The sequence below is a fragment of the Lolium rigidum genome, chromosome 2 (assembly GCF_022539505.1).
Source record: "Lolium rigidum isolate FL_2022 chromosome 2, APGP_CSIRO_Lrig_0.1, whole genome shotgun sequence".
Classification (NCBI taxonomy): domain Eukaryota; kingdom Viridiplantae; phylum Streptophyta; class Magnoliopsida; order Poales; family Poaceae; genus Lolium; species Lolium rigidum.
This window is the reverse complement of record NC_061509.1, coordinates 8626409-8653360: the sequence shown is the minus strand read 5'-3', so window position 1 is coordinate 8653360 and position 26952 is coordinate 8626409. Positions and strand designations below refer to the sequence as shown.

The 26952-nt window shown below is 43.9% G+C and overlaps 1 protein-coding gene across 1 annotated transcript; it reads left to right on the top strand.

The window, feature by feature from the left end:
- On the top strand, positions 1 to 26952 carry LOC124689182 (probable staphylococcal-like nuclease CAN1). The gene is made up of 7 exons (XM_047222749.1): positions 1 to 165; positions 25145 to 25222; positions 25310 to 25497; positions 25579 to 25638; positions 25728 to 25887; positions 26398 to 26466; positions 26596 to 26952. The coding sequence occupies exons 1-7, from the start codon at positions 1 to 3 to the stop codon at positions 26695 to 26697; spliced, it is 822 nt and encodes a 273-aa protein (XP_047078705.1). The 3' UTR covers positions 26698 to 26952.

Sequence of the window (26952 nt, the reverse complement as noted above, 5' to 3'; positions counted from 1 at the left end):
ATGTACGCCACGCACAGCCACGGGCGCGTCGCCGCGAGAGGGGAGGTCCATGCCCATGGCGGCGTCGCCAGGAAGCGCGCATCGCTTTCTCCGCTGCAGGTGCTGTGCTGCTCCATCGGCGCCATTGTCCTCATCGCGAACGCTCGCCGCGCCCTGTTCCCAAAGGTATATATTGCTTACTTTCACTTCGGAACTAGACATCGCTAGTGAAAATAGCACCACCGAGTTCTTAAGCATGAACCGATGATTACTACATATGTCTGGACTAGCGACTTCTCATCAGATTTTTCGTTCCCGAAGAAGTTTCTGTTGGTTGACCTGTCAGGTTTAAGAGATAAACATTGACAAAAACGTTCTAGTCAAATAAAGTTAAGGAGGAGGCCCACGAACCAACGTTCGTGACCACCTCGTTCGCATCTCACGCGCCCTGATCGGGGGCACCAAAACCAACTCGATGGTTTGGTCCCCTGTCGCCTGCGCCATATAAAAGGGGGAAGCCTGGCTGCAATCGATTACCCCAGTTTTACGATCAGCTTGCTGCTTCCCCCACAACTCCTAAAGCCCTACCGATCTAGGGACGCACATAAGGGACGGGAAGACCAGCCTACACCCCGGCGGTGCCAGGCAGTGCCGCTAGAGACCGGAGGGGATCAGGAGGATCTCCAGATCATCTACCTCGCCCACAGCCTCTCTGCTTCACGCCTGCAACGAGCAGGCGACGGTGGGATCTTCAATGCCCCGTAATGCATCTCTGAACCACTCTGTTCATGTTCACTAGGTGTTCTAGACTGCTGCTTCTCGCGATCTAGTGCTACCCCTAATGTTTTAGGTCTAACCATGGTATCAGAGGCCTAGTACTGCTAGCAGTAGAACCCTATTTTTTTATCTAGATCATGTTCTTAGGCAAGTACGGTAATGTTTACCCCTCAGATTTAATGTTCCTGGTTAGTCAGATGCCGAATTGCCCAATATTATGCAATGAACTCGAACCCTAATTGTTGTTCCCCAATTTCTGAGAAAGAAATTGCAAGATTCGGAGAATAAAATCTCACCTAACGCCGCCGGGTCACTGCCTATCCCTCCGGGGCCGTCGGAGCAGCTGCTGCTCCGGCGAGGGCAGAGATCCCGCGCCGCCGTTCCTCCCGACGGAGGAGTGCGCGGGTTGATGCGCGGTAACGCGCGGAATGGACGAACCCGCCGGTGGCCATCGCGTCGCCGGCCTCTGTCGTCGCCTAACGGCTACCGGCCTCGCCGGTGAGCACCCCCACTCACAGACGCGCAAGCAAACGGCGCCAGTAGCCACACTCGACGGAGGAGCGCGCCGGACATGGTCCATCGCACGCTGCTCCGGCGAGAGCAGCCACCGCGCCGGGATGATGAAGGCGAGGCTCGCGCGCCTCGCGCCGCCGGGCCCTGGCCGCCACGCGCGCCTCGGTCCGCCTCGCGCGCCTCGGGCCGCCGGGCGTGGCCGCGTCGCGCGCCTCGCGCCGCTGTTTTTGGCCGCGTCGCGCGCCGGGCGTGGCCGCCCCTCTCTGTCGGCTGCGGAAGAATCGGGGGGAGGAGGCGAGAAATGATTTAGGGTTAGGGCTCGGCCGCTGTTTTTGTTCTGGCCGCGGGGGATCTCGGCCATCCGATCGATCGAACGGTCCAGATTGCTGCGGGAAGGGGAAGCCGGGCCGGGGTCCTTTTGGGCTAAATCTGAGGATGGGCTTCGGCCCAGGTTGTCGGTAGTCCAGTAAGTTTTTCTGGGCTGCCGATTTTCCTTGTCTGTTTTCTGTATTTTTGTGCATTCTAAATGTTTTTCCTTATGTTTTTTGCACTATTATACAGAAAAATCATTGCCTATAAAATATGATCAGAAACATGTTATTGTTCTGGAAAGAAATTAACCAACGAGATTTTCTTGTCTAGAATATTTAATATGTTTTAATGTTGAATACTCAAATTAAACACCAAATATGTTGTTCCTTAAATGCTTAATGTTGATGTTTAATTTTGAAAATGTCATGACTGCAAAAATAATTCTGACCAATGTTGTGTTATTTCTGCATGTCAACCCCCTAATGTTGTTTTATTTCGTGTCATTTCTGCCCAACGGTGTTTGACATAGAATAAGAATTTTATGGCATGTCTATTTTATATTCATGCAATTTTACTTATGAATGTCCATGTCAATTTTCAGCTTCCGCTGCGATGCGTTATGATGTTGTCGAGCAGTTGACCGGCAGCAACTTTCCTCGTTGGAAGAACTCCATTGAGCTATGTTTGGCTTTCAACGAGTTTGATTATGCCTTAAGGGAGGATAAGCCCGTGGCGCCGATTCTTGGTGCTACGGGGTATGATGAACTAAAGAAAACTTATGACTCCAAGATGGAGAAGTGGGACAAATCCAATCACATTGCAATGCTCGCGATGAATTCTTCCATTTCACCTGAGATTATAGGGGCTCTCCCCAAGAAAGATACTGCTAAGGAATTTATGGAAGCCTTGGAGGAGCAATTCAAAGGCTTTGAAAAGGTTTATGCTCATGAGCTTTTTCACAATCTACTTGGCAAGTATAAAAATGATGGTGATGTTAGGGGACACATACTGAGAATGATAAATGCTTCAAATAAACTGAAGCACCTAAAGTGTGAGCTCAGTGACAACCTCCTTATCATCATGATCTTGGAGTCCCTCCACGAAGAGTTCGATCAGTTCAAGATCAACTACAATTCCATGAAGGAGAAGTGGACACTTGCTGAGATATCCCCTCGGATTGTCCAGGAAGAAGAACGAATGATAAGGCAGAACAAGGATCATGCTTTTCATGTTGGCTCCTCAAAGAGAAAGCATGACGGGTCAGGCCCTTCAAAGTCGCCAAAGAAAACCTTCAAGAAGGAAATGCCAAAGTTTAAAGCAAAGGAAAAGGATAATGGACAGTCTTCAGCACCTACTGATAATGTGTGCTTCCACTGTAAGAAGGAAGGCCATTACAGGAAGGACTATTCTGAATACCTCAAGTGGATGATGAAGAAAGGTACAGATGGAATCACTTTTGTTGATGAAATGTTATATACTGATTTCTCTTGTACATCATGGTGGATTGATTCAGGTGCAACTGCTCACGTTGCTAATTCTATGCAGGGATTAAATACGATCCAAACCATAACAAGCGGGGCAAGACGACTTAGAGTTGCAAATGGAGTTGAAGTTGATGTCGAAGTTGTTGGGTCACTCACCTTGGAGCTCCACACCGGCTTTCACCTTCATTTAAATAATGTTCTTTATGTACCTACTTTAAGTAGGAATTTGATTTCGAGTCTCTTGTCTCGATGATAACATGTATGAGTGCAAGTTTGGTAACAAACAATTTGTTTTAAACTATTGTAATAAGGATGTTGGTCTCGGTGTCAGACGAGGCAAACTATATATGTTATCTATGAATGATTATGTTTTGCATGTGAGTAATGTTTCAAATGTTGAGAAGAAATGGAAGGGTACTAGTACTTCTTCGAAATTGTGGCACTATCGTTTAGGCCACATTTCGAGGGGGAGAATGGAAAGACTTGTTAAAAATGATGTACTCCTCCCATTAGACTTCTCTGATGCGGATAAATGTGTTGATTGCATCAAAGGTAAATATGCAAAAACAATTAAGAAAGGAGCGGTAAGAGCCACGAGTGTCCTCGAACTCATACATACTGACATATGCGGACCTCTTAATGTTAAGTCTATAGATGGTTTTGATTCGTTCATCACCTTCACAGACGACTTTTCCCGTTATGGGTAGATTTACCCTATACGTGATCGATCGGAAGCTTTGGACAAATTCAAAGTGTTCAAAGCCGAAGTTGAGAACCAACTGAATGCAAAAAATTAAAGTTGTACGATCTGATCGCGGGGGAGAATATTACGGTAGGCATGCTCCTTATGGGCAAATTCCAGGACCTTTTGCTAAGTTCCTAGCTGAGAATGGAATTGTTGCCCATTATTTGATGCCTGGTGAACCTCAACAAAATGGTGTGGCTGAGCGCCGCAATCGCACACTTTTGGATATGGTGCGTAGCATGCTCAGTTATGCAAGTTTGCCAGCAAGCCTATGGATGGAGGCATTGAAGACGGCTGCACATATTTTAAATCTTGCTCCCACTAAGTCAGCACCGAACACACCTCACGAGATGTGGACGGGAAAGAAACCGAGCTTGAACTATTTACGTGTGTGGGGCTATCCTGCTGAAGCTAGAATTTTCAATCCACAACTTAAGAAGTTAGATCCAAAAACGGTTAGTTGTTTCTTCGTCGGATACCCGCACAGGGGAAAGGGATATCGTTTCTATTGCCCCGGTCATACCACTAAGTACGTGGAGACCCGGAAAGCGGTATTTTTTGAGGATAATGAATTTAATGAAATAAGGAAGATCGATCTTGAGGAAAAGCGGGTGTGTGCTCCATCCCCGATTATCCAAGAGGTCGTTCTACCAATGCATAGGAGAATCACTTCTGATGTTGAGACTGAACCTCACAGTTCTGGTCCTCAACCTGATGGTGATCCTGAACCTAATAATAACGGAAATCCAGAAGGTGAAGAAAATCACCAGTCGGATAATGAAGAAGATCGTCATAATAATGATGCCCCTCCACCACCATCGCCTGTGAGAAGATCACATCGAGAAAGACGAAAAGCCATCTCAGATGATTATATCACCTACATGAGTGAGGATGTAGATGATATAGGAAAGGTGGAGGATCCAACCTCATACAAGGAGGCCATTAAGAGTTTGAATTCGTCCAAGTAGCAAATCGCCATGGAAGATGAGTTGAAATCTATGGGCTCAAATGATGTTTGGGACTTAGTAGAAGTTCCTAATGATGCCAAAAGAGTAGGTCGCAAATGGATCTACAAAACTAAGTACGACCCCAAAAGGGAACATCGAAAGGTTCAAAGCTAGACTTGTGGCAAAAGGTTTCACACAGAGAGAAGGAATCGATTACAATGAGACTTTCTCTCCTGTGTCATCTAAAGATTCTTTTAGGATCGTCATGGCTCTGGTAGCTCATTTTGACCTAGAATTGCATCAAATGGACGTTAAGACGGCATTTCTAAATGGCGATCTTGATGAAGACGTGTACATGACTCAGCCGGAAGGTTTTGTTGTGGAAGGAAAGGAACATTTAGCATGTCGTTTGAAGAAATCCATCTATGGCTTGAAGCAAGCTTCAAGACAGTGGTACCTCAAGTTCGATAAGATTATTAGAACTTTTCGTTTTACTGAAAATGTTAAGGACAACTGCATTTATGATAAGTTTAAGGGCAGTAGGTTCACTATATTAGTCCTGTATGTGGATGACATATTATTGGCCCGCGAGTGATAAGGATATGCTGCACGAGACCAAGAATTTTCTGTCTTCCAATTTTGATATGAAAGATCTCGGTGAAGCTTCATATGTCCTCGGCATTGAGATTCATCGAGATAGGTCTAAAGGTGTGTTGGGACTATCACAAAAGCCATACTTTGAGCGACTACTAAAGAAATTCAATATGCATAAGTGCTCTGCTCACCTGCCCCAGTAGTCAAGGGCGATAAGTTTGGGACATTTCAATGTCCGAGGAACCAAATTGAAACTGATCAGATGAAGTCGGTTCCTTATGCTTCAGTTGTCGGAAGCATCATGTATGCACAAGTTTGTACACGCCCTGACTTGGCTTTTATAACCGGGATGCTTGGCAGATTCCAATCAAATCCAGGACTAGACCACTGGAAGGCCTGATTGTTGGAGATATGCCCAAGAGGCAATAATAAATTTATTATTATATATCTTTGTGTTTATGATGAATGTTTATATACCATGCTGTAATTGTATTAACCGAAACATTGATACATGTGTGTTATGTAAACAACAAGGAGTCCCTAGTAAGCCTCTTGTATAACTAGCTTGTTGATTAATAGATGATCATCGTTTCATGATCATGAACATTGGATGTTATTAATAACAAGGTTATGCCATTATGTGAATGATGTAATGGACACACCCAATTAAGCGTAGCATAAGATCACGTCATTAAGTTCATTTGCTATAAGCTTTCGATACATAGTTACCAAATCCTTTCGACCATGAGATCATGTAAATCACTTATGCCGGAAGGGTACTTTGATTACATCAAACGCCACTACGTAAATGGGTGGTTATAAAGGTGGGATTAGGTATCCGGAAAGTATGAGTTGAGGCATATGGATCAACAATGGGATTTGTCCATCCCGATGACGGATAGATATACTCTGGGCCCTCTCGGTGGAATGTCGTCTAATTAGTTTGCAAACATATGAATGGTTCATAAGAGACTACATACCACAGTACGAGTAAAGATTACTTGTCATGAGACGAGGTTGAACGAGGTATAGAGATACCGATGATCAAACCTCGGACAAGTAAAATATCGCGTGACAAAGGGAATCGGTATCATATGTAAATGGTTCATTCGATCACTAAGTCATCGTTGAATATGTGGGAGCCATTATGGATCTCCAGATCCCACTATTGGTTATTGGTCGGAGAGAAGTCTCAATCATGTCCACATAGTTCGCGAACCGTAGGGTGACACACTTAAGGTTTGATGTCGTTTGAGTAGATATGGAATATGGAATGGAGTTCGAAGTTTTGTTCGGAGTCTCGGATGGGATCCAGGACATCACGAGGAGTTCCAAAATGGTCCGGTGCATTTATGGAAGGTTCTAGAAGGTTCTAGAAAAGTTCGGAAGAAACGCACTATGGAAGGTGGAGTCCCGGAGGGACTCCACAACCCTGGCCGGCCAAACCCTAGAGGGAGGAGTCCCAGGTGGACTCCACCTGTGGTGGCCGGCCACCCCCCCCCCCCACCAAGGAAAGGTGGGAGTCCCACCTTGAGTAGGACTCCCTCCTTGAGTAGGTTTCCCACCAAAGGTAGGTTTTCTTTTGGGGTCTTAATCGAAGACTTGGGATACAACACTTGGGGCTTCCACCTATATAATGAGGGGCAAGGGGAGGGGGCCGGCCACCCCAAGCACCACAGTTGGCCGCACCCCAGGCCGGCGCCCAAACCCTAGCCGCCTCCCCAACCCTAGCCGCCTCCTCCTCCACCACAACTCCCGCATACGCTTAGGCGAAGCCCTGCCGGAGTTCTCCACCACCGCCACCATGCCGTCGTGCTGCCGGGATTCCGAGGAGGATCTACTACTTCCGCTGCCCGCTGGAACGGGGAGAAGGACGTCGTCTTCATCAACACCGAACGTGTGACCGAGTACGAAGGTGCTGCCCGATTGTGGCACCGTCGAGATCAAGATCTTCTACGCGCTTTTGCAAGCGGCAAGTGATCGTCTACATCCACCCCGAGATCTAATATCGTTAAGCTTTGCGAATCTTTGAGGGTTAGTCTCTTCATCTCCTCATTGCTACCGTCTACTAGATTAGATCTTGGCTTGTGTTTCGTTCTTGCGGTAGGAATTTTTTTGTTTTCTATGCTACAAATCCCATCAGTGGTATCAGAGCCGTGTCTATACATAGATTGGTTGCACGAGCAGAACACAATTGTTTTGTGGGCGTTGATGCTTTGTTGTCTTTAGTTCGAGTACTTTGCATCTTTGTGGCGTAGTGGGATGAAGCGGCTCGGGCTAACTTTACATGACCGCGTTCATGAGATTTGCTCCACGCTCGACATGCAACTTGTATTGCATAAGTGGCTTTGCGGGTGTCTCGTCTCTCCTACTATAGTAAAGATCCAATTTACTCTTTCTATTGACAACACTAGTATCACCGTTGTGGTTCATGTTCGTAGGTAGATTGGATCTTATGCGAAAACCCTAAACCACGTAAAATATGCAAACCAAATTAGAACCGTCTAACTTGTTTTTGCAGTGGTTTGGTGATGTGATATGGCCATAATGTGATGATGAATATGTATGAGATGATCATTATTGTATTGTGGCAACCGGCAGGAGCCTTATGGTTGTCTTTAAATTTCATGTTGAGTAGTATTTCAAAGTAGTTGTAATAGTTGCTACATGGAGGACAATCATGAAGACGGCGCCATTGACCTTGGTGATACGCCGACGGTGATGGAGATCATGCCCGTTGATGATGGAGATCATGTCCGTGCTTTGGAGATGAAGATCAAAGGCGCAAAGACAAAAGGGCCATATCATATCACATATGAATTGCATGTGATGTTAATCCTTTTATGCATCTTATATTGCTTAGATCACGACGGTAGCATTATAAGATGATCCCTCTCACTAAATATCAAGATAATAAAGTGTTCATCCTTAGTATGCACCGTTGCTAAGACTTGTCGTTTCGAAGCATCTCGTGATGATCGGGTGTGATAGATTCTACATGTGCATACAACGGGTACAAGCCAGTTTTGTACACGTGGGTACTAAGGTTGCCTTGACGAGCCTAGCATGTACAGACATGGTCTCGGAACACGGGATACCGAAAGGTAGAGCATGAGTCATATGATTGATATGATGAACACTTGGGTGTTCGCCATTGAAATTACATCTTGTTCGTGATGATCGGATTTGGTGTGGTGGATTTGGTTCGTGCGATCACTAAGACAATGCGAGGGATATTGTTTTGAGTGGGAGTTCACCTAGTTTTTTATTTTGTTGAATTAAAATTTGAACTCAATTTGTCATAAACTTAGTCTAAACTATTGCAAATATATGTTGTAGATCATGGCGTCCCCATCAATCAATTTTAACTAGTTCCTAGAGAAAGAAAAGCTTAAAAGCAATGGTAGCAACTTCACCGACAGGTTCCGTCATGTGAGGATCTTCCTCAATGGCGGAAATCTGCAATATGTGCTTGATGCACCGCTAGGTCCCCCACCACCTCCTGCAGTGTCCGAGGAAGAAAGGAATGCTTTCGAGAATCAGACTAAAGTGTACTCTCAAGTTCAGTGTGCCATCCTATGCAGCCTAGAGGCAGAGCTCCAAAAGCGTTTTGAGCACCATGACCCCTGTGATATGATCAATGAGCTCAAAGTTATCTTTGAAACTCATGCGGCTGTGGAGAGCTATGAGGCCTCGAAGCAGTTCTTTGGCTGCATGATGGAAGAGGGCAGCTCCGTTAGTGAGCACGTGTTCGCTATGTCCGGACACGCGAAGAAGCTCAGTGACTTGGGGATTATCATCCCCAACCAGCTGGGTATTCATCGTGTTCTCCAATCACTGCCACCAAGTTACAAGAACTTTGTGATGAACTACAATATGCAGAACATGAATAAGGAGTTACCTGAACTCTTCTCCATGCTAAAATCTGCTGAGATTGAGATACAGAAAGAGCACCAAGTGTTGATGGTCAATAAGACCACCAAGTTCAAGAAGCAGGGCAAACCTAAGAAGGACCTCAAGAAGGGCGGCAAGAAAGCTGCCGCTCCTCCTGAGAAGCCTAAGGGTGGCCCTAAACCTGATACCGACCGCTATTACCGCAATGGGAAGGGGCACCGGAAGTGGAATTGCCCCAAGTACTTGGCCGATCCGAAGAGCGGCCTTGTCAAGAAGAAGAAAGGTATATCCGATATACATGTTATAGATGTTTATCTCACTGGTTCTCGTACTAGTGCCTGGGTATTTGATACTGGTTCGGTTGCTCACATTTGTAACTCGAAACAGGAACTACGGAATAAACGAAGCCTATCGAGGGATGAGGTGAAGATGCGCGTTGGAAATGGATCCAAGGTCGATGTGATCGCTGTCGGCACGCTCCCTCTACATCTACCATCGGGATTAGTTTTAGACCTCAATAATTGTTATTTGGTGCCTGCGTTGAGCATGAACATTATATCTGGATCGTGTTTAATGCAAGACGGTTATTCATTTAAGTCTGAGAATAATGGTTGTTCTATTTTTATGAATAATATCTTTTATGGTCATGCGCCTGAGAAGAATGGTTTATTTCTATTAAGTCTCGATAGTAGTGATACACATGTTCATAACATTGATGCTAAGCGAATTAAATTGAATGATAATTCTACTTATATGTAGCACTATCGTCTTGGTCATATTGGAGTGAAACGCATGAAGAAACTCCATTCCGATGGACTACTTGAGTCACTTGACTTTGAGTCACTTGACAGATGTGAAGCATGTCTAATGGGAAAAATGACTAAGACTCCATTCTCTGGTATTATGGAGCGAGCTACAGACTTATTGGAAATCATACATACGATGTGTGCGGACCAATGAGTGTAGCCTCGCGCGGTGGTTATCGTTATGTTCTAACCTTCACAGATGATCTGAGTAGATATGGGTATATCTATTTCATGAAACATAAATCCGAGACTTTCCAGAAGTTTAAGGAATTCCAAAGTGAAGTAGAAAATCAATGTAACAAGAAGATCAAGTTTCTACGTTCTGATCGTGGAGGCGAATATCTGAGTTATGAGTTTGGCATGCATTTAAAGAAATGCGGAATACTTTCACAGTTGACACCGCCAGGAACACCACAGCGCAATGGTGTGTCCGAACGTCGTAATCGAACTCTCTTAGATATGGTTCGTTCTATGATGTCTCTTACCGATTTGCCATTATCGTTTTGGGGTTATGCATTAGAGACAGTCTGCATTCACTTTAAATAGGGCACCATCTAAATCCGTTGCAACGACACCGTATGAATTATGGTTTAATAAGAAACCTAAGCCAGTCGTTCCTTAAAGTTTGGGGTTGCGAAGCCTATGTAAAAAAGTTACAACCGGATAAGCTAGAACCCAAAGCGGAGAAATGCGTCTTCATAGGATACCCTAAGGAAACTATAGGGTATACTTTCTATCACAGATCCGAAGGCAAAATCTTTGTTGCCAAGAATGGAACCTTTCTTGAAAAAGAGTTTCTCACTAAAGAAGTGACTGGAAGAAAAGTAGAACTCGACGAGGTTACTGAACCTTCTCTCATTGATCAGAGTAGCGCAGTACCGGAAGATGTTCCTGTGCCGCCCGCACCGGTAACAGAGGAAGCTAATGATAATGATCATGAAACTTCGAGCGAAGTAACTACTGAACCTCGCAGATCGACAAGGGAACGTACCACTCCAGACTGGTATGATCCTTGTCTAAATGTCATGATTGTGGACAACAATGATGAGGACCCTGCGACGTATGAAGAAGCGATGATGAGCCCAAATTCCAACAAATGGCAAGAATCCATGAAATCCGAAATGGGATCCATGTATGATAACAAAGTGTGGACTTTGGTAGATCTACCTGATAGCCGTAAGGCTGTCGAGAATAAATGGATCTTCAAGAGAAAAACAGATGCTGATGGTAATGTTACTGTCTATAAAGCTCGACTTGTCGCAAAGGGTTTCCGACAAATTCAAGGTGTTGACTACGATGAGACTTTCTCACCTGTAGTGAAGCTAAAGTCTGTGAGGATTTTGTTAGCAATAGCTGCATTTTTCGATTATGAGATTTGGCAGATGGATGTCAAAACGGCGTTCCTTAATGGTGACATTGAGGAAGAGTTGTATATGGTACAACCCAAAGGTTTTGTCGATCCTAAAAATGCTAACATGGTATGGAAACTTCAGCGTTCCATTTATGGACTGAAGCAAGCATCCAGGAGTTGGAACCGACGCTTTGATAAGGTGATCAAAGACTTCGGGTTTATACAGTGCCATGGAGAGGCCTGTATTTACAAGAAAGTGAGTGGGAGCTCCGTAGCATTCCCGATATTATATGTAGATGACATATTATTGATTGGGAATGATATAGAACTATTAAGCAAGTGTAAAAGGTTATTTGAATAAGTGTTTTTCAATGAAGGACCTTGGTGAAGCAGCGTACATTTTAGGCATCAAGATTTATAGAGATAGATCAAGACGCCTAATAGGGCTTTCACAAAGTACATACCTGGACAAGATTCTAAACAAGTTTAGAATGGATGAAAGTAAGAAAGGATTCTTACCAATGTTGCCAGGTAAGGTCTTGAGTAAAACTCAAGGTCCGGCTACGACAGAAGAAAGAGAGAGGATGAATCAGATCCCCTATGCCTCGGCAGTAGGCTCTATCATGTATGCCATGTCGTGTACTAGACCGGATATAGCACATGCCGTTAGTTTGACTAGCAGTATATCAAAGTGATCCAGAATGGAACACTAGACAGCGGTCAAGAATATCCCGAAGTACTTGAAAAGAACTAAGGATATGTTTATTTGTTATGGCGAGTGACCAAGAGCTCGTTGTAACCAGCTACACCGATGCAAGTTGGAACACCGATCCCGATGACTCTAAGTCTCTAGTCTGGGTACGTGTTTATATTGAATGGTGCTGCGGTAAGCTGGTGCAGCTCCAAGCAGTGCACGGTGGCGAAGTCTTCAACAGAATCGGAATACATAGCGGCTTCGGAGGCTTCATCGGAAGCGGTATGGATGAAGAGGTTCATTGTTGAGCTCGGTGTGGTTCCTAGTGCATTGGACCCACTAGTCATTTATTGTGACAACATGGGTGCCATCGCCAATGCACAAGAACCAAGGTCACACAAGAAGTCGAAGCATATCAAGCTGCGTTTTCATTCGATTCGCGAGTACATCGAAGATGGAGAAGTAAAGATTTGCAAAGTACACACTGATCTGAATGTTGCAGATCCGTTGACTAAAGCTCTCCCTAGGGCAAAGCATGACCAACACCAAAATGCCATGGGTGTTAGGTACCTTACAATGTAATCTAGATTTTTGACTCTAGTGCAAGTGGGAGACTGTTGGAGATATGCCCAAGAGGCAATAATAAATTGGTTATTATATATCTTTGTGTTTATGATGAATGTTTATATACCATGCTGTAATTGTATTAACCAAAACATTGATACATGTGTGTTATGTAAACAACAAGGAGTCCCTAGTAAGCCTCTTGTATAACTAGCTTGTTGATTAATAGATGATCATCGTTTCATGATCATGAACATTGGATGTTATTAATAACAAGGTTATGTCATTATGTGAATGATGTAATGGACACACCCAATTAAGCGTAGCATAAGATCACGTCATTAAGTTCATTTGCTATAAGCTTTCGATACATAGTTACCAAATCCTTTCGACCATGAGATCATGTAAATCACTTATGCCGGAAGGGTACTTTGATTACATCAAACGCCACTGCGTAAATGGGTGGTTATAAAGGTGGGATTAGGTATTCGGAAAGTATGAGTTGAGGCATATGGATCAACAAGTGGGATTTGTCCATCCCGATGACGGATAGATATACTCCGGGCCCTCTCGGTGGAATGTCGTCTAATTAGTTTGCAAACATATGAATGGTTCATAAGAGACTACATACCACGGTACGAGTAAAGAGTACTTGTCATGAGACGAGGTTGAACGAGGTATAGAGATACCGATGATCAAACCTCGGACAAGTAAAATATCGCGTGACAAAGGGAATCGGTATCATATGTAAATGGTTCATTCGATCACTAAGTCATCGTTGAATATGTGGGAGCCATTATCGATCTCCAGATCCCGCTATTGGTTATTGGTCGGAGAGAAGTCTCAATCATGTCCACATAGTTCGCGAACCGTAGGGTGACACACTTAAGGTTTGATGTCGTTTGAGTAGATATGGAATATGGAATGGAGTTCGAAGTTTTGTTCGGAGTCTCGGATGGGATCCGGGACATCACGAGGAGTTCCGGAATGGTCCGGAGAATGAGATTCATATATAGGAAGTCATATTCCAAGTTTGGAAATGATCCGGTGCATTTATGGAAGGTTCTAGAAGGTTCTAGAAAAGTCCGGAAGAAACGCACTATGGAAGGTGGAGTCCCGGAGGGACTCCACAACCCTGGCCGGCCAAACCCTAGAGGGAGGAGTCCCAGGTGGACTCCACCTGTGGTGGCCGGCCACCCCCCACCAAGGAAAGGTGGGAGTCCCACCTTGAGTAGGACTCCCTCCTTGAGTAGGTTTCCCACCAAAGGTAGGTTTTCTTTTGGGGTCTTATTCGAAGACTTGGGATGCAACTCTTGGGGCTTCCACCTATATAATGAGGGGCAAGGGAGGGGGCCGGCCACCCCCAAGCACCACAGTTGGCCGCAGCCCAGGCCGGCGCCCAAACCCTAGCCGCCTCCCCAACCCTAGCCGCCTCCTCCTCCACCACAACTCCCGCATACGCTTAGGCGAAGCCCTGCCGGAGTTCTCCACCACCATCGCCACCACGCCGTCGTGCTGCCGGGATTCCGAGGAGGATCTACTACTTCCGCTGCCCGCTGAAACGGGGAGAAGGACGTCGTCTTCATCAACACCGAACGTGTGACCGAGTACGGAGGTGCTGCCCGATTGTGGCACCGTCGAGATCAAGATCTTCTACGCGCTTTTGCAAGCGGCAAGTGATCGTCTACATCCACCCCGAGATCTAATCTCGTTAAGCTTTGCGAATGTTCGAGGGTTAGTCTCTTCATCTCCTCGTTGCTACCATCTACTAGATTAGATCTTGGCTTGTGTTTCGTTCTTGCGGTAGGAATTTTTTTGTTTTCTATGCTAAGAATCCCATCACTGATACCTTGTGAAGCACACGTTCATTGGGAACCCCAAGAGGAAGGTGTGATGTGTACAGCAGCAAGTTTTCCCTCAGTAAGAAACCAAGGTTTATCGAACCAGTAGGAGTCAAGGGCCACGTGAAGGTCGTTGGTGATGGAGTGTAGTGCGGTGCAACACCAGGGATTCCGGCGCCAACGTAGAACCTGCACAACACAATCAAAATACTTTGCCCCAACGTAACAGTCAGGTTGTCAATCTCACCGGCTTGCTGTAAACAAAGGATGAAATGTATAGTGTGGAAGATGATGTTTGTTTGCGAAGAACAGTAGAGAACAATGATTGCAGTAGATTGTATTCAGATGTAAAGAATGGACCGGGGTCCACAGTTCACTAGTGGTGTCTCTCCCATAAGATAAATAGCATGTTGGGTGAACAAATTACAGTTGGGCAATTGACAAATAAAGATGCACATACATATCATGATGATTACTATGAGATTTAATCAGGGCATTACGACAAAGTACATAGACCGCTATCCAGCATGCATCTATGCCTAAAAAGTCCACCTTCGGGTTAGCATCCGCACCTCTTCCAGTATTAAGTTGCAAACAACAGACAATTGCATTAAGTATGGTGCGTAATGTAATCAACACAAATATCCTTAGACAAAGCATTGATGTTTTATCCCTAGTGGCAACAAGCACATCCACAACCTTAGAACTTTCTCGTCACTCGTCCCGCATTCAATGGAGGCATGAACCCACTATCGAGCATAAATACTCCCTCTTGGAGTCACAAGTATCAACTTGGCCGAGCCTCTACTAGCAACGGAGAGCATGCAAGAACATAAACAACATATATATGATAGATTGATAATCAACTTGACATAGTATTCAATATTCATCGGATCCCAACAAACACAACATGTAGCATTACAAATAGATGATCTTGGTCATGATAGGCAGCTCACAAGATCTAACCATGATAGAACAAGAGGACAAGACAACCATCTAGCTACTGCTATGGACCCATAGTCCAAGGATGAACTACTCACACATCAATCCGGAGGCGGGCATGATGATGCAGAGCCCTCCGGTGATGATTCCCCTCTCCGGCAGGGTGCCGGAGGCGATCTCCTGAATCCCCCGAGATGGGATTGGCGGCGGCGTCTCTGGAAGTATTTCCGTATCGTGGCTCTCGGTAATAGGGTTTTCGCGACGGAGAGTTTAAGTAGGCGGAAGGGCAGGGTCGGTGGAGGCACAGGGGCCCCACACCATAGGCCGGCGCGGGCCCCATGCTGGCTGCGCCGCCCTATGGTTACGGCCCCTCGTGGCCCCACTTCGTATGCTCTTCGCTCTTCTGGAAGCTCCGTGGAAAAATAAGACCCTGGCATTGATTTCGTCCAATTCCGAGAATATTTCCTTTGTAGGATTTCTGAAACCATAAACAGCAGAAAACAACAACTGGCTCTTCGGCATCTCGTTAATAGGTTAGTGCCGGAAAATGCATAATAATGATGTAAAGTATGTATAAAACATGTGAGTATTGTCATAAAGGTAGCATGGAACATAAGAAATTATAGATACGTTTGAGACGTATCAAGCATCCCCAAGCTTACTTCCTACTCGCCCTCGAGTAGGTAAACGATAACAAAGATAATTTCTGAAGTGACATGCTATCATAATCTTGATCAATACTATTGTAAAGCATATGAAGTGAATGAAGTGATTCGAAGCAATGGTAAAGACAATGATTAAACAACTGAATCATATAGCAAAGACTTTTCATGAATAGTACTTTCAAGACAAGCATCAATAAGACTTGCACATGAGTTAACTCATAAAGCAATAAATTCTTAGTAGAAAGTTTTGAAGCAACACAAAGGAAGATACAAGTTTCAGCAGTTGCTTTCAACTTCAACATGTATATCTCATGGATAATTGTCAACACAAAGTAATATAACAAGTGCAATAAGTAAACATGTAAGAATCAATGCACACAGTTGACACAAGTGTTTGCTTCTAAGATAGAAAGAAGTGGGTAAACTGACTCAACATAAAGTAAAAAAATGGCCCTTCGCAGAGGGAAGCATGGATTACTATTTTTGTGCTAGAGCTTTTATTTTGAAAACATAGAAACAATTTTGTCAACGGTAGTAATAATTCATATGTGTTATGTATAAGACATCCTATAAGTTGCAAGCCTCATGCATAGAATACCAATAGTGCTCGCACCTTGTCCTAATTTGCTTGGATTTACATGGATTATCATTGCATAACATATGTTTCAACCAAGTGTCACAAAGGGTACCTCTATGTCGCATGTACAAAGGTCTAAGGAGAAAGTTCGCATTGGATTTCTCGCTTTTGATTATTCTCAACTTAGACATCCATACCGGGACAACATAGAAAACAGATAATGGACTCCTCTTTAATGCATAAGCATTCAACAACAGATAATATTCTCATAAGAGATTGAGGATTAGTGTCCAAACTGAAACTTCCACCATGATTCATGGCTTTAGTTAGCGGCCCAATGTTCTTCTCTAACAATATGCATACTCAAACCATTTGATCATGATAAATCACCCTTACTTCAGACAAGACGAACATGCATAGCAACTCACATGATATTCAACAAAGGTGTAAAAGTTGATGACGTCCCCAGAAACATGGTTACCGCTCAACAAGCAACTTATAAGAAATAAGATACATAGCAACATATTCAATACCACAATAGTTTTTAAGGCTATTTTCCCATGAGCTATATATTGCAAAGACAAGGAATGAAATTTTAAAGGTAGCACTCAAGTAATTTACTTTGGAATGGCAGAGAAATACCACATAGTAGGTAGGTATGGTGGACACAAATGGCATAGGTTTTGGGCTCAAGGTTTTGGATGCACGAGAAGTAATTCCTCTCAGTACAAGGCTTTGGCTAGCAAGGTTGTTTGAAGCAAACACAAGTATGAACCGGTACAGCAAAACTTACATAAGAACATATTGCAAGCATTATAAGACTCTACACTGTCTTCCTTGTTGTTCAAACACTTCACCATAAAATATCTAGACCTTAGAGAGACCAATCATGCAAACCAAATTTCAACAAGCTCTACGGTAGTTCTTCATTAATAGGTGCAAAGTACATGATGCAAGAGCTTAAACATGATCTATTTGAGCACAACAATTGCCAAGTATCAAATTATTCAAGACAATATACCAATTACCGCATGAAGCATTTTCTGTTTCCAACCATATAACAATGAACGAAGCAGTTTCAACCTTCGCCATGAACATTAAAAGTAAATGCTAAGAACACCAGTGTTCATATGAAACAACGGAGCATGTCTTTCTCCCATACAAAGAAAGCTAGGATCCGAGTTTATTCAAACAAAAACAAAAATAAAAGCAAACAGACGCTCCAAGTAAAGCCCATAAGATGTGACTGAATAAAAATATAGTTTCACTAGAGGTGACCTGATAAGTTGTCGATGAAGAAGGGGATGCCTTGGGCAACCCCAAGCTTAGATGCTTGAGTCTTCTTGAAATATGCAGGGATGAACCACGGGGGCATCCCCAAGCTTAGACTTTTCACTCTTCTTGATTATATTGTATCATCCTCCTCTCTTGATCCTTGAAAACTTCCTCCACACCAAACTCGAAACAAACTCATTAGAGGGTTAGTGCATAATCAAAAATTCACATATTCAGAGGTGACATAATCATTCTTAACACTTCTGAACATTTCACAAAGCTACTGAAAGTTAATGGAACAAAGAAATCCATCAAACATAGCAAAACATGCAATGCGAAATAAAAGGCTGAATCTGTCAAAACAGAACAGTCCGTAAAGACGAATTTTTATGGGGCACTTAACTTGCTCAGATGAAAAAGCTCAAATTGAATGAAAGTTGCGTACATATCTGAGGATCACGCACGTAAATTGGCATATTTTTCCGAGTTACCTACTGACGGGGCAGCTCAATTTCGTGACAGTAAGAAATCTGTTTCAGTGCAGTAATCCAAATCTAGTATCAACCCTACTATTAAAGACTTTACTTGGCACAACAATGCAATAAAATAAAGATAAGTAGAGGTTGCTACAGTAGTAAAAACTTCCAAGACTCAAATATAAAACAAAAGTGCAGAAGAAAAATAATGGGTTGTCTCCCATAAGCGCTTTTCTTTAACGCCTTCGACTAGGCGCGAAAGTGTGAATCAAGTATTGTCGAGAGATGAAGCATCAACATCATAATTTGTTCTAATAATAGAATCAAAAGGTAACTTCATTCTCTTTCTAGGGAAGTGTTCCATACCTTTCTTAAGAGGAAATTGATACTTAATATTACCTTCCTTCATATCAATAATAGCACCAACAGTTCGAGAAAAAGGTCTTCCCAAAATAATGGGACAAGATGCAATGCATTCAATATTCAAGACAACAAAATCAACGGGGACAAGATTATTGTTAACAGTAATGTGAACATTATCAATCCTCCCCAAAGGTTTCTTTATAGAACTATCAGCAAGATTAACATCCAAATAACAATTTTTCAATGGTGGCAAGTCAAGCATATTATAGATTTTCTTAGGCATAACAGAAATACTTGCACCAAGATCACATAAAACATTACAATCTTGACCTTCATCTTAATGATGGGCTCCCAACCATCTTCCAACTTCCTAGGAATAGAAGTTTCAAGTTTTAGTTTCTCTTCTCTAGCTTTAATGAGAGCATTCGTAATATGTTTTGTAAAGGCCAAATTTATAGCACTAGCATTAGGACTTCTAGCAAGTTTTTGTAAGAACTTTATAACTTCAGAGATATGACAATCATCAAAATCTAAACCATTATGATCTACAGCAATGGGATCATTGTCCCCAATATTTTGAAAAATTTCAGCAGTTTTATCACAAACAGTTTCAGCAGTTTTAGCAGTTTCAGTGCGGTTTTGCACGCTTTGCACTAGGAGTAGAAACATTGCCAACACCAATTATTTTACCATTGATAGTAGGAGGTTTAGCAACATGTGAAGCATCAACATTACTAGTGGTGGTAATAGTCCAAACTTTAGCTACATTATTCTCTTTAGCTAGTTTTTCTTCTCTTTCCCACCAAGCATGCAATTCAGCCATCAATCTAATATTTTCATTAATTCGAACTTGGATAGCGTTTGCTGTAGCAAATGACTTAATATCTTTATCTTCATCGGGCATAGCTTTCAATTTTAAAAGATCAACATCAGCAGCAAGACTATCAACCTTAGAAGCAAGAATATCAATTTTACCAAGCTTTTCCTCAACAGATTTGTTAAAAGCAGTTTGTGTACTAATAAATTCTTTAAGCATGACCTCAAGACCAGAGGGTACACTCCTACTATTGTTGTAAGAATTACCATAATAATTACCATAACCATTACTATTATTAGAAGGATATGGCCTATAGTTGTTACCAGAATTATTCCTATAAGCATTGTTGTTGAAATTATTACTTTTAATGAAGTTCACATCAACATTCTCTTCTTGAGCAACCAATGAAGCTAAAGGAACATTATTTGGATCAACATTAGATCTACCATTCACAATCATAGACATAATAGCATCAATCTTATCACTCAAGGAGGAGGTTTCTTCAACAGAATTTACCTTCTTACCTTGTGGAGCCCTTTCCGTGTGCCATTCAGACTAATTTATCATCATATCATCAAGAAGCTTTGTTGCCGCCCCCAAAGTAATGGACATAAAAGTACCTCCAGCAGCTGAATCCAATAGGTTCCGCGAACAAAAATTCAGTCCCGCATAAAAGGTTTGGATGATCATCCAAGTAGTTAGTCCATGGGTTGGGCAATTCTTTACCAAAGATTTCATTCTTTCCCACGCTTGGGCAACATGTTCATTATCCAATTGCTTAAAATTCATTATGCTACTTCTCAAAGATATAATTTTAGCAGGAGGATAATATCTACCAATGAAAGCATCTTTACATTTAGTCCATGAATCAATACTATTCTTAGGCAAAGATAGCAACCAATCTTTAGCTCTTCCTCTTAAGGAGAAAGGAAACAATTTCAGTTTTATAATGTCTCCATCTACATCCTTATACTTTTGCATTTCGCAAAGTTCAACAAAATTATTAAGATGGGCAGCAGCATCATCAGAACTAACACCAGAAAATTGCTCTCTCATAACAAGATTTAGTAAAGCAGGTTTAATTTCATAAAATTCCGCTGTAGTAGCAGGTGGAGCAATAGGTGTGCATAGGAAATCATTATTATTTCTGCTTGTGAAGTCACACAACTTAGTATTCTCAGGAGTACCCATTTTAGCAGTAGTAAATAAAGCAAACTAGATAAAGTAAATGCAAGTAACTAATCTTTTTTGTATTTTTGATATAGAGAAAGCAAACAAGACAGTAAATAAAGTAAATGCAAGTAACTATTTTTTTTTTTGTATTTTTGATATAAGAACGCAAACAAGATAGTAAATAAAGTAATGCAACTAATTTTTTGTGTTTTTGATATAAGAAAGCAAACAAAGCAGAAAATAAAATAAAGTAAAGCAAGACAATAACAAAGTAAAGAGATTGGATGTGAGAGACTCCCCTTGCAGCGTGTCTTGATCTCCCCGGCAACGGCGCCGTGAAAAGAGCTTGATAATGCGTGAAGCACACGTCCGTTGGGAACCCCAAGAGGAAGGTGTGATGCATACAGCAGCAAGTTTTCCCTCGCAAGAAACCAAGGTTTATCGAACCAAGAGGGAGTCAAGGGCCACGTGAAGGTCGTTGGTGACGGAGTGTAGTGCGGCGCAACACCAGAGATTCCGGCGCCAACGTGGAACCTGCACAACACAATCAAAATACTTTGCCCCAACATAATAGTGAGGTTGTCAATCTCACCGGCTTGCTGTAAACAAAGGATTAAATGTATAGTGTGGAAGATGATGTTTGTTTGCGAAGAACAGTAGAGAACAATGATTGCAGTAGATTGTATTCAGATGTAAAGAATGGACCGGAGTCCACAGTTCACTAGTGGTGTCTCTCCCATAAGATAAATAGCATGTTGGGTGAACAAATTACAGTTGGGCAATTGACAAATAGAGATGCATACATATCATGATGATTACTATGAAATTTAATCAGGGCATTACGACAAAGTACATAGACCGCTATCCAGCATGCATCTATGCCTAAAACGTCCCTTCGGGTTAGCATCCGCACCCCTTCCAGTATTAAGTTGCAAACAACAGACAATTGCATTAAGTATGGTGCGTAATGTAATCAACACAAATATCCTTAGACAAAGCATTGATGTTTTATCCCTAGTGGCAACAACACATCCACAACCTTAGAACTTTCTGTCACTGTCCCAGATTCAATGGAGGCATGAACCCACTATCGAGCATAAAAATACTCCCTTTTGGAGTCACAAGTATCAACTTGGCCAGAGCCTCTACTAGCAACGGAGAGCATGCAAGAACATAAACAACATATATATGATAGATTGATAATCAACTTGACATAGTATTCAATATTCATCGGATCCCAACAAACACAACATGTAGCATTACAAATAAATGATCTTGATCATGATAGGCAGCTCACAAGATCTAAACATGATAGCACAAGAGGAGAAGACAACCATCTAGCTACTCGCTATGGACCCATAGTCCAAGGATGAACTACTCACACATCAATCCGGAGGCGGGCATGATGATGTAGAGCCCTCCGATGATGATTCCCCTCTCCGGCAGGTGCCGGAGGCGATCTCCTGAATCCCCCGAGATGGGATTGGCGGCGGCGGCGTCTCTGGAAGTATTTCCGTATCGTGGCTCTCGGTAATAGGGTTTTCGCGACGGAGAGTTTAAGTAGGCGGAAGGGCAGCGTCGGTGGAGGCACAGGGGCCCCACACCATAGGCCGGAGCGGGCCCCATGCTGGCCGCGCCGCCCTATGGGTACGGGCCCTCGTGGCCCCACTTCGTATGCTCTTCGGTCTTCTGGAAGCTCCGTGGAAAAATAAGACCCTGGGCGTTGATTTCGTCCAATTCTGAGAATATTTCCTTTGTAGGATTTCTGAAACCAAAAACAGCAGAAAACAGCAACTGGCTCTTCGGCATCTCGTTAATAGGTTAGTGCCAGAAAATGCATTATAATGATGTAAAGTATGTATAAAACATGTGAGTATTGTCATAAAGGTAGCATGGAACATAAGAAATTATAGATACGTTTGAGACATATCAAGGCCGCAAAGAAAGTCTTGCGTTATATGCAAGAGACAAAAGGGTACATGCTTACGTACAGAAGGTCTGATAACCTACAAGTTGTTGGTTATTCAGATTCTGATCATGCCGGTTGTGTGGATAGTAAGAAATCCACGTCAGGTTATGTATTCACACTTGCCGGAGGAGCTATATCGTGGAAAAGCTCCAAACAAACTATAGTTGCTTCATCTACGATGCAAGCAGAGTTTATAGCATGTTATGAGGCCACTGGGCAGGCTGTATGGCTAAAGAATTTTATTCCCGGACTTAAAGTGGTCGACAGCATTTCAAAACCACTTCTATTGTACTGCGATAATGAACCCGCAGTTTTCTATGCGAATAACAACAAGTCAAGTGATGCTGCCAAACACATTGACATTAAGGGTGTGTTTGGTAGCCTGTGCCACTTCAGATTCACTTTCTCAGTTGAGATATCTGACCTCATACAAGCTTGCCTCAGATTTTGTGATGTGTTTGGTAGGCTGTGTGTGTTGAGACAAGCTGAACTGATACTTTGTTTGGTTAGCATGTATGGGTTGAGCTTGGCTCAAAAAATAAGGAATTACAGAGAGGTCCTAACTGTTGCACAAAGGACTCTAAAAAAAATAAAAAAAAGCAATCGGCCCCCTCGTCTCCACCACGCCCAGCTCGGTGTCGGCGGCGCACCGCGGGGTACCGACGGTGGGCGTTGGCTCGACACGGCGGCGGGTGGTGACGTGCCGGCGTGACATGCTTCCTGTGCTGGGGTGGTTCCCGTCTTCGTCAGCCGCCGGCGCGAGCTGCTGCCTCCCTGCTCGAGCTCGGGTCCGAGGCGTCGAACCTGGGGGAGGGCGGCGCGGGGCGGAGGTTTGACACGGCTAGGAAGCTCCGGCGAGCTGGCTCCGTGGCGAGGGAGCTCCGGTGGCGGCCCAGGCGAGGGAGCTCAGCTGGCCATGGCTGTCCGAAGTGAGGGAGGGGTGCTCTCCGGCCGAGGCGAGGCGAGGGAGCTCCGACCGGCGTCGTGGCGGGGGCGGCTGAGGTGAGGCGAGGGAGCTCCGGCCGGCGTCGAGGCGGGGGCGGCCGAGGCGAGGGAGCTCCGGCCGGCGTCAAGGTGAGGGGCACGCGCGGAGTTGAGGGAGAGCGGGGTTGGGGGAAAATGAGGTCGGGCGTCTCCGACCCCTGTTGGATTTCGTCCGGGTGCGAGGCGCGGGGGGATTTTTCCGGGCGAGGTCAGCCCTGCCCAGGTGCGAAGCTCGATTTCAGCTTCTCTACCGGGCAGGGCTGAGAGGCCTTTTTCGGGTGAGTCGGGCAGTGCCCATAAGAGATAACCGGGCTACCAAACAACCAAAATTTTAGAAATCTCTGCTGAGATGAGAATTGGTGGGTTGGCCCGGCCTACCAAACACACCCTAAGTATCATGTTGTGATGCATAGGATCCAGGATCAAACAACTAATGTTAAGCATATAAGTACGACTCGTATGCTTGCGGATCCGCTAACGAAAGGCTTACCACCAAGAATCTTTCGTGAGCATGTTGCCGGCATGGGATTACTGGAAGCCTTATGATTCTGGAATAAAGGGACCATAATAAAAACCACTCCCAATAAGTATTATGTTATCCATTTCAAGATAGGCTGGTATGCCATAAGTGTTGAGGTTCAATAGCATTTCATTGGTTGTTGTAACACCTCACTTTGGTTTATTATTCCTATGGAGAATGGGCAAATGATGTTAAACCTAACGATCAAGGGGGAGAATGTTGGTTGACCTGTCAGGTTTAAGAGATAAACATTGACAAAAACGTTCTTGCCAAATAACGTTAAGGAGGAGGCCCACGAACCAACGTTCGTGACCACCTCGTTCGCATCTCACGCGCCCTGATCGGGGGCACCAAAACCAACTCGATGGTTTGGTACCCTGTCGCCTGCGCCATATAAAAGGGGGGAGCCTGGCTGCAATCGATTACCCCAGTTTTACGATCAGCTCGCTGCTTCCCCCACAACTCCTAAAGCCCTACCGATCTAGGGAAGCGCATAAGCGACGGGAAGACCAGCCTACACCCCGGCGGTGCCAGGGCAGTGCCGCTGGAGACCGGAGGGGATCGGGAGGATCTCCAGATCATCTACCTCGCCCACAGCCTCTCTGCTTCACGCCTGCAACGAGCAGGCGACGATGGGATCTTCAATGCCCCGTAATGCATCTCTGAACCACTCTGTTCATGTTCACTAGGTGTTATAGACTGCTGCTTCTCGCGATCTAGTGCTACCCCTAATGTTTTAGGTCTAACAGTTTCTGCACGATTTGATTGGTTGCTGAACCTTGCCAGTGCTTGCAAGCAGCATTGAGCAGATTCAGCATGTGGAGCATGGCACTGAACTGACTGAATCCTCCCCTAATTCGATGCCTTTTTCGGTGATTGCAGGAGTCGTATCTTGGTTCCTTTTGGAGTACTACCACGAGCAAACCGCGAGGTGTGAAGTATGAGCTGCGGACGCTCCCTGTGAGTCCTTGTTGTCTTGATATGTCCTTCAGAATTGTCCAGGGAAGGTGAATGAATGGCTCACAAATCTGTACGCTAGTTCACTAGGTGGATGCAAAAGCTGTGGCTGATGATGACACGATCACCGTGTATGTTGACATGGTTAATCCTCACGAGTCCAGAAATGTGCCCCATGAAGTTCGGGAAGCAGCGGTGGAGCGGATCAAGGCACGGGCGGCCAAGAACTACCAGAAGGCTGACGCGCTTCAGAAGATCATAGTGGATGCTGGATATAGGTCACTTCAAATTAACATCGATGACCTGCCTGCTTGCGTATGGTGTCAGCTTCTAAAACTTTTTATGACTTCCAATTACAGGCAAGTCCCTAACTTGAGTGGGGAGCAGGTTCTTGCAAAGAAGTACCGGATCAGGCTAAGGTTTGTCCACTTCTTATGCTCAATGTTTGAGGACTTTGTTCAAGTTGTACTGCAGTTGAGATAAGATGGAACACAACAATGCAATGCAGAGGGATCGATGCACCAGAGAACGCGATGCCTTATGGTAAAGAGGCAAAAGTGGAGTTAGTGAAGCTGGTGCAGGGAAGAACCTTAAAGATTTCCATATATGATACTGACTGGTACGGTCGACTGGTTGGAGATGTTGAATGCAATGGGGTCTTCGTGCAGGTACGAAGTTATACTTATTTTGTTCGAATCTCAAAGTCATACTATTATCACTTTGGATTGTCGTTTTGGAGGTCTGTATACTGGAAATAATCAATGGAAGTACTGAATTCTATTTTTATCCGTGTGCTCTTTGGCTTCTTGTAAAATATCTCTACCCTTGCTATTGCATGTTCACAGTCAAAGAAAATAAATGTATTCAAGACTCTGAAAATGCCTATGAATCGGCACAACAGGCGTTTGATATCAAATTCTGCAACTGGAAATACCTACTTTACAAGCTTATTAGTAAATACTTTGCCACACTCTGACTAAGAAGGAAATAATTTTTAATTACATGTTTATTTGAAATTCTGCAGAAAATTCTAAATTGGCTCAGCTGAAAGTACCTAGTTCTGTATAACCTTGTTAACTACTTTGCGACATTCTGACTAAGAAACAACGAAGTTCTCATCTTGCTTTTGTTTTTTTTTTTTTGAAACGGGCAAAGTTCTCATCTTGCTTTTGGACCAGGAACACATGCTGAACAAAGGGCTCGCATGGCACTATACTGCTTATGATCGGCGGATGGAGCTCGCCAAGGTAAGCAGTGACACACAGTTGTCATCCTCAGTTGACTTGGCTGAAGAGCAGTAGAGCAACCTCTGCACATTTCTTCAACCATATATACACATGACATGAAAATGCCTTGACAAACTGGAATTTTGTCAGTGGGAGAGCCAGGCGCAAGCGAGCGGGCTGGGTCTGTGGGCGCTGCCGAACCCTGAGAAGCCATGGGAATGGAGGAAGGAGAAGCGCACAAGGAAATGGTGAGTCAGTCAGCCGTGACCTGTGACCATGAAGAGTTGAAGACAGAGCTTGTTTCATTCGCTCTCCTGTGATTCCTAGACCAGAGCAATAGCTTCAGACACTGTAGAATTTGTGCTCCGTCGACACATTCATGTTGTAACAGCAGCTGCAGAGAGAGAGCAGAGATCTGGGGATCTAGACATTTTTTCGCATTAGATTGTTGTAAACATGATGATAACTGGGTCTGATTGACATAGAATCATGAACTTTAATTTTTGA

Bases quoted from the DNA above. Each gene is read 5' to 3' on its own strand.
- LOC124689182 (XM_047222749.1), top strand. From the start codon at position 1: ATGTACGCCACGCACAGCCACGGGCGCGTCGCCGCGAGAGGGGAGGTC. The intron at 166-25,144 runs GTATATATTGCT...CGGTGATTGCAG, and splicing joins GCCGCGCCCTGTTCCCAAAG to GAGTCGTATCTTGGTTCCTT. The intron at 25,888-26,397 runs GTACGAAGTTAT...CTTTTGGACCAG, and splicing joins GCAATGGGGTCTTCGTGCAG to GAACACATGCTGAACAAAGG.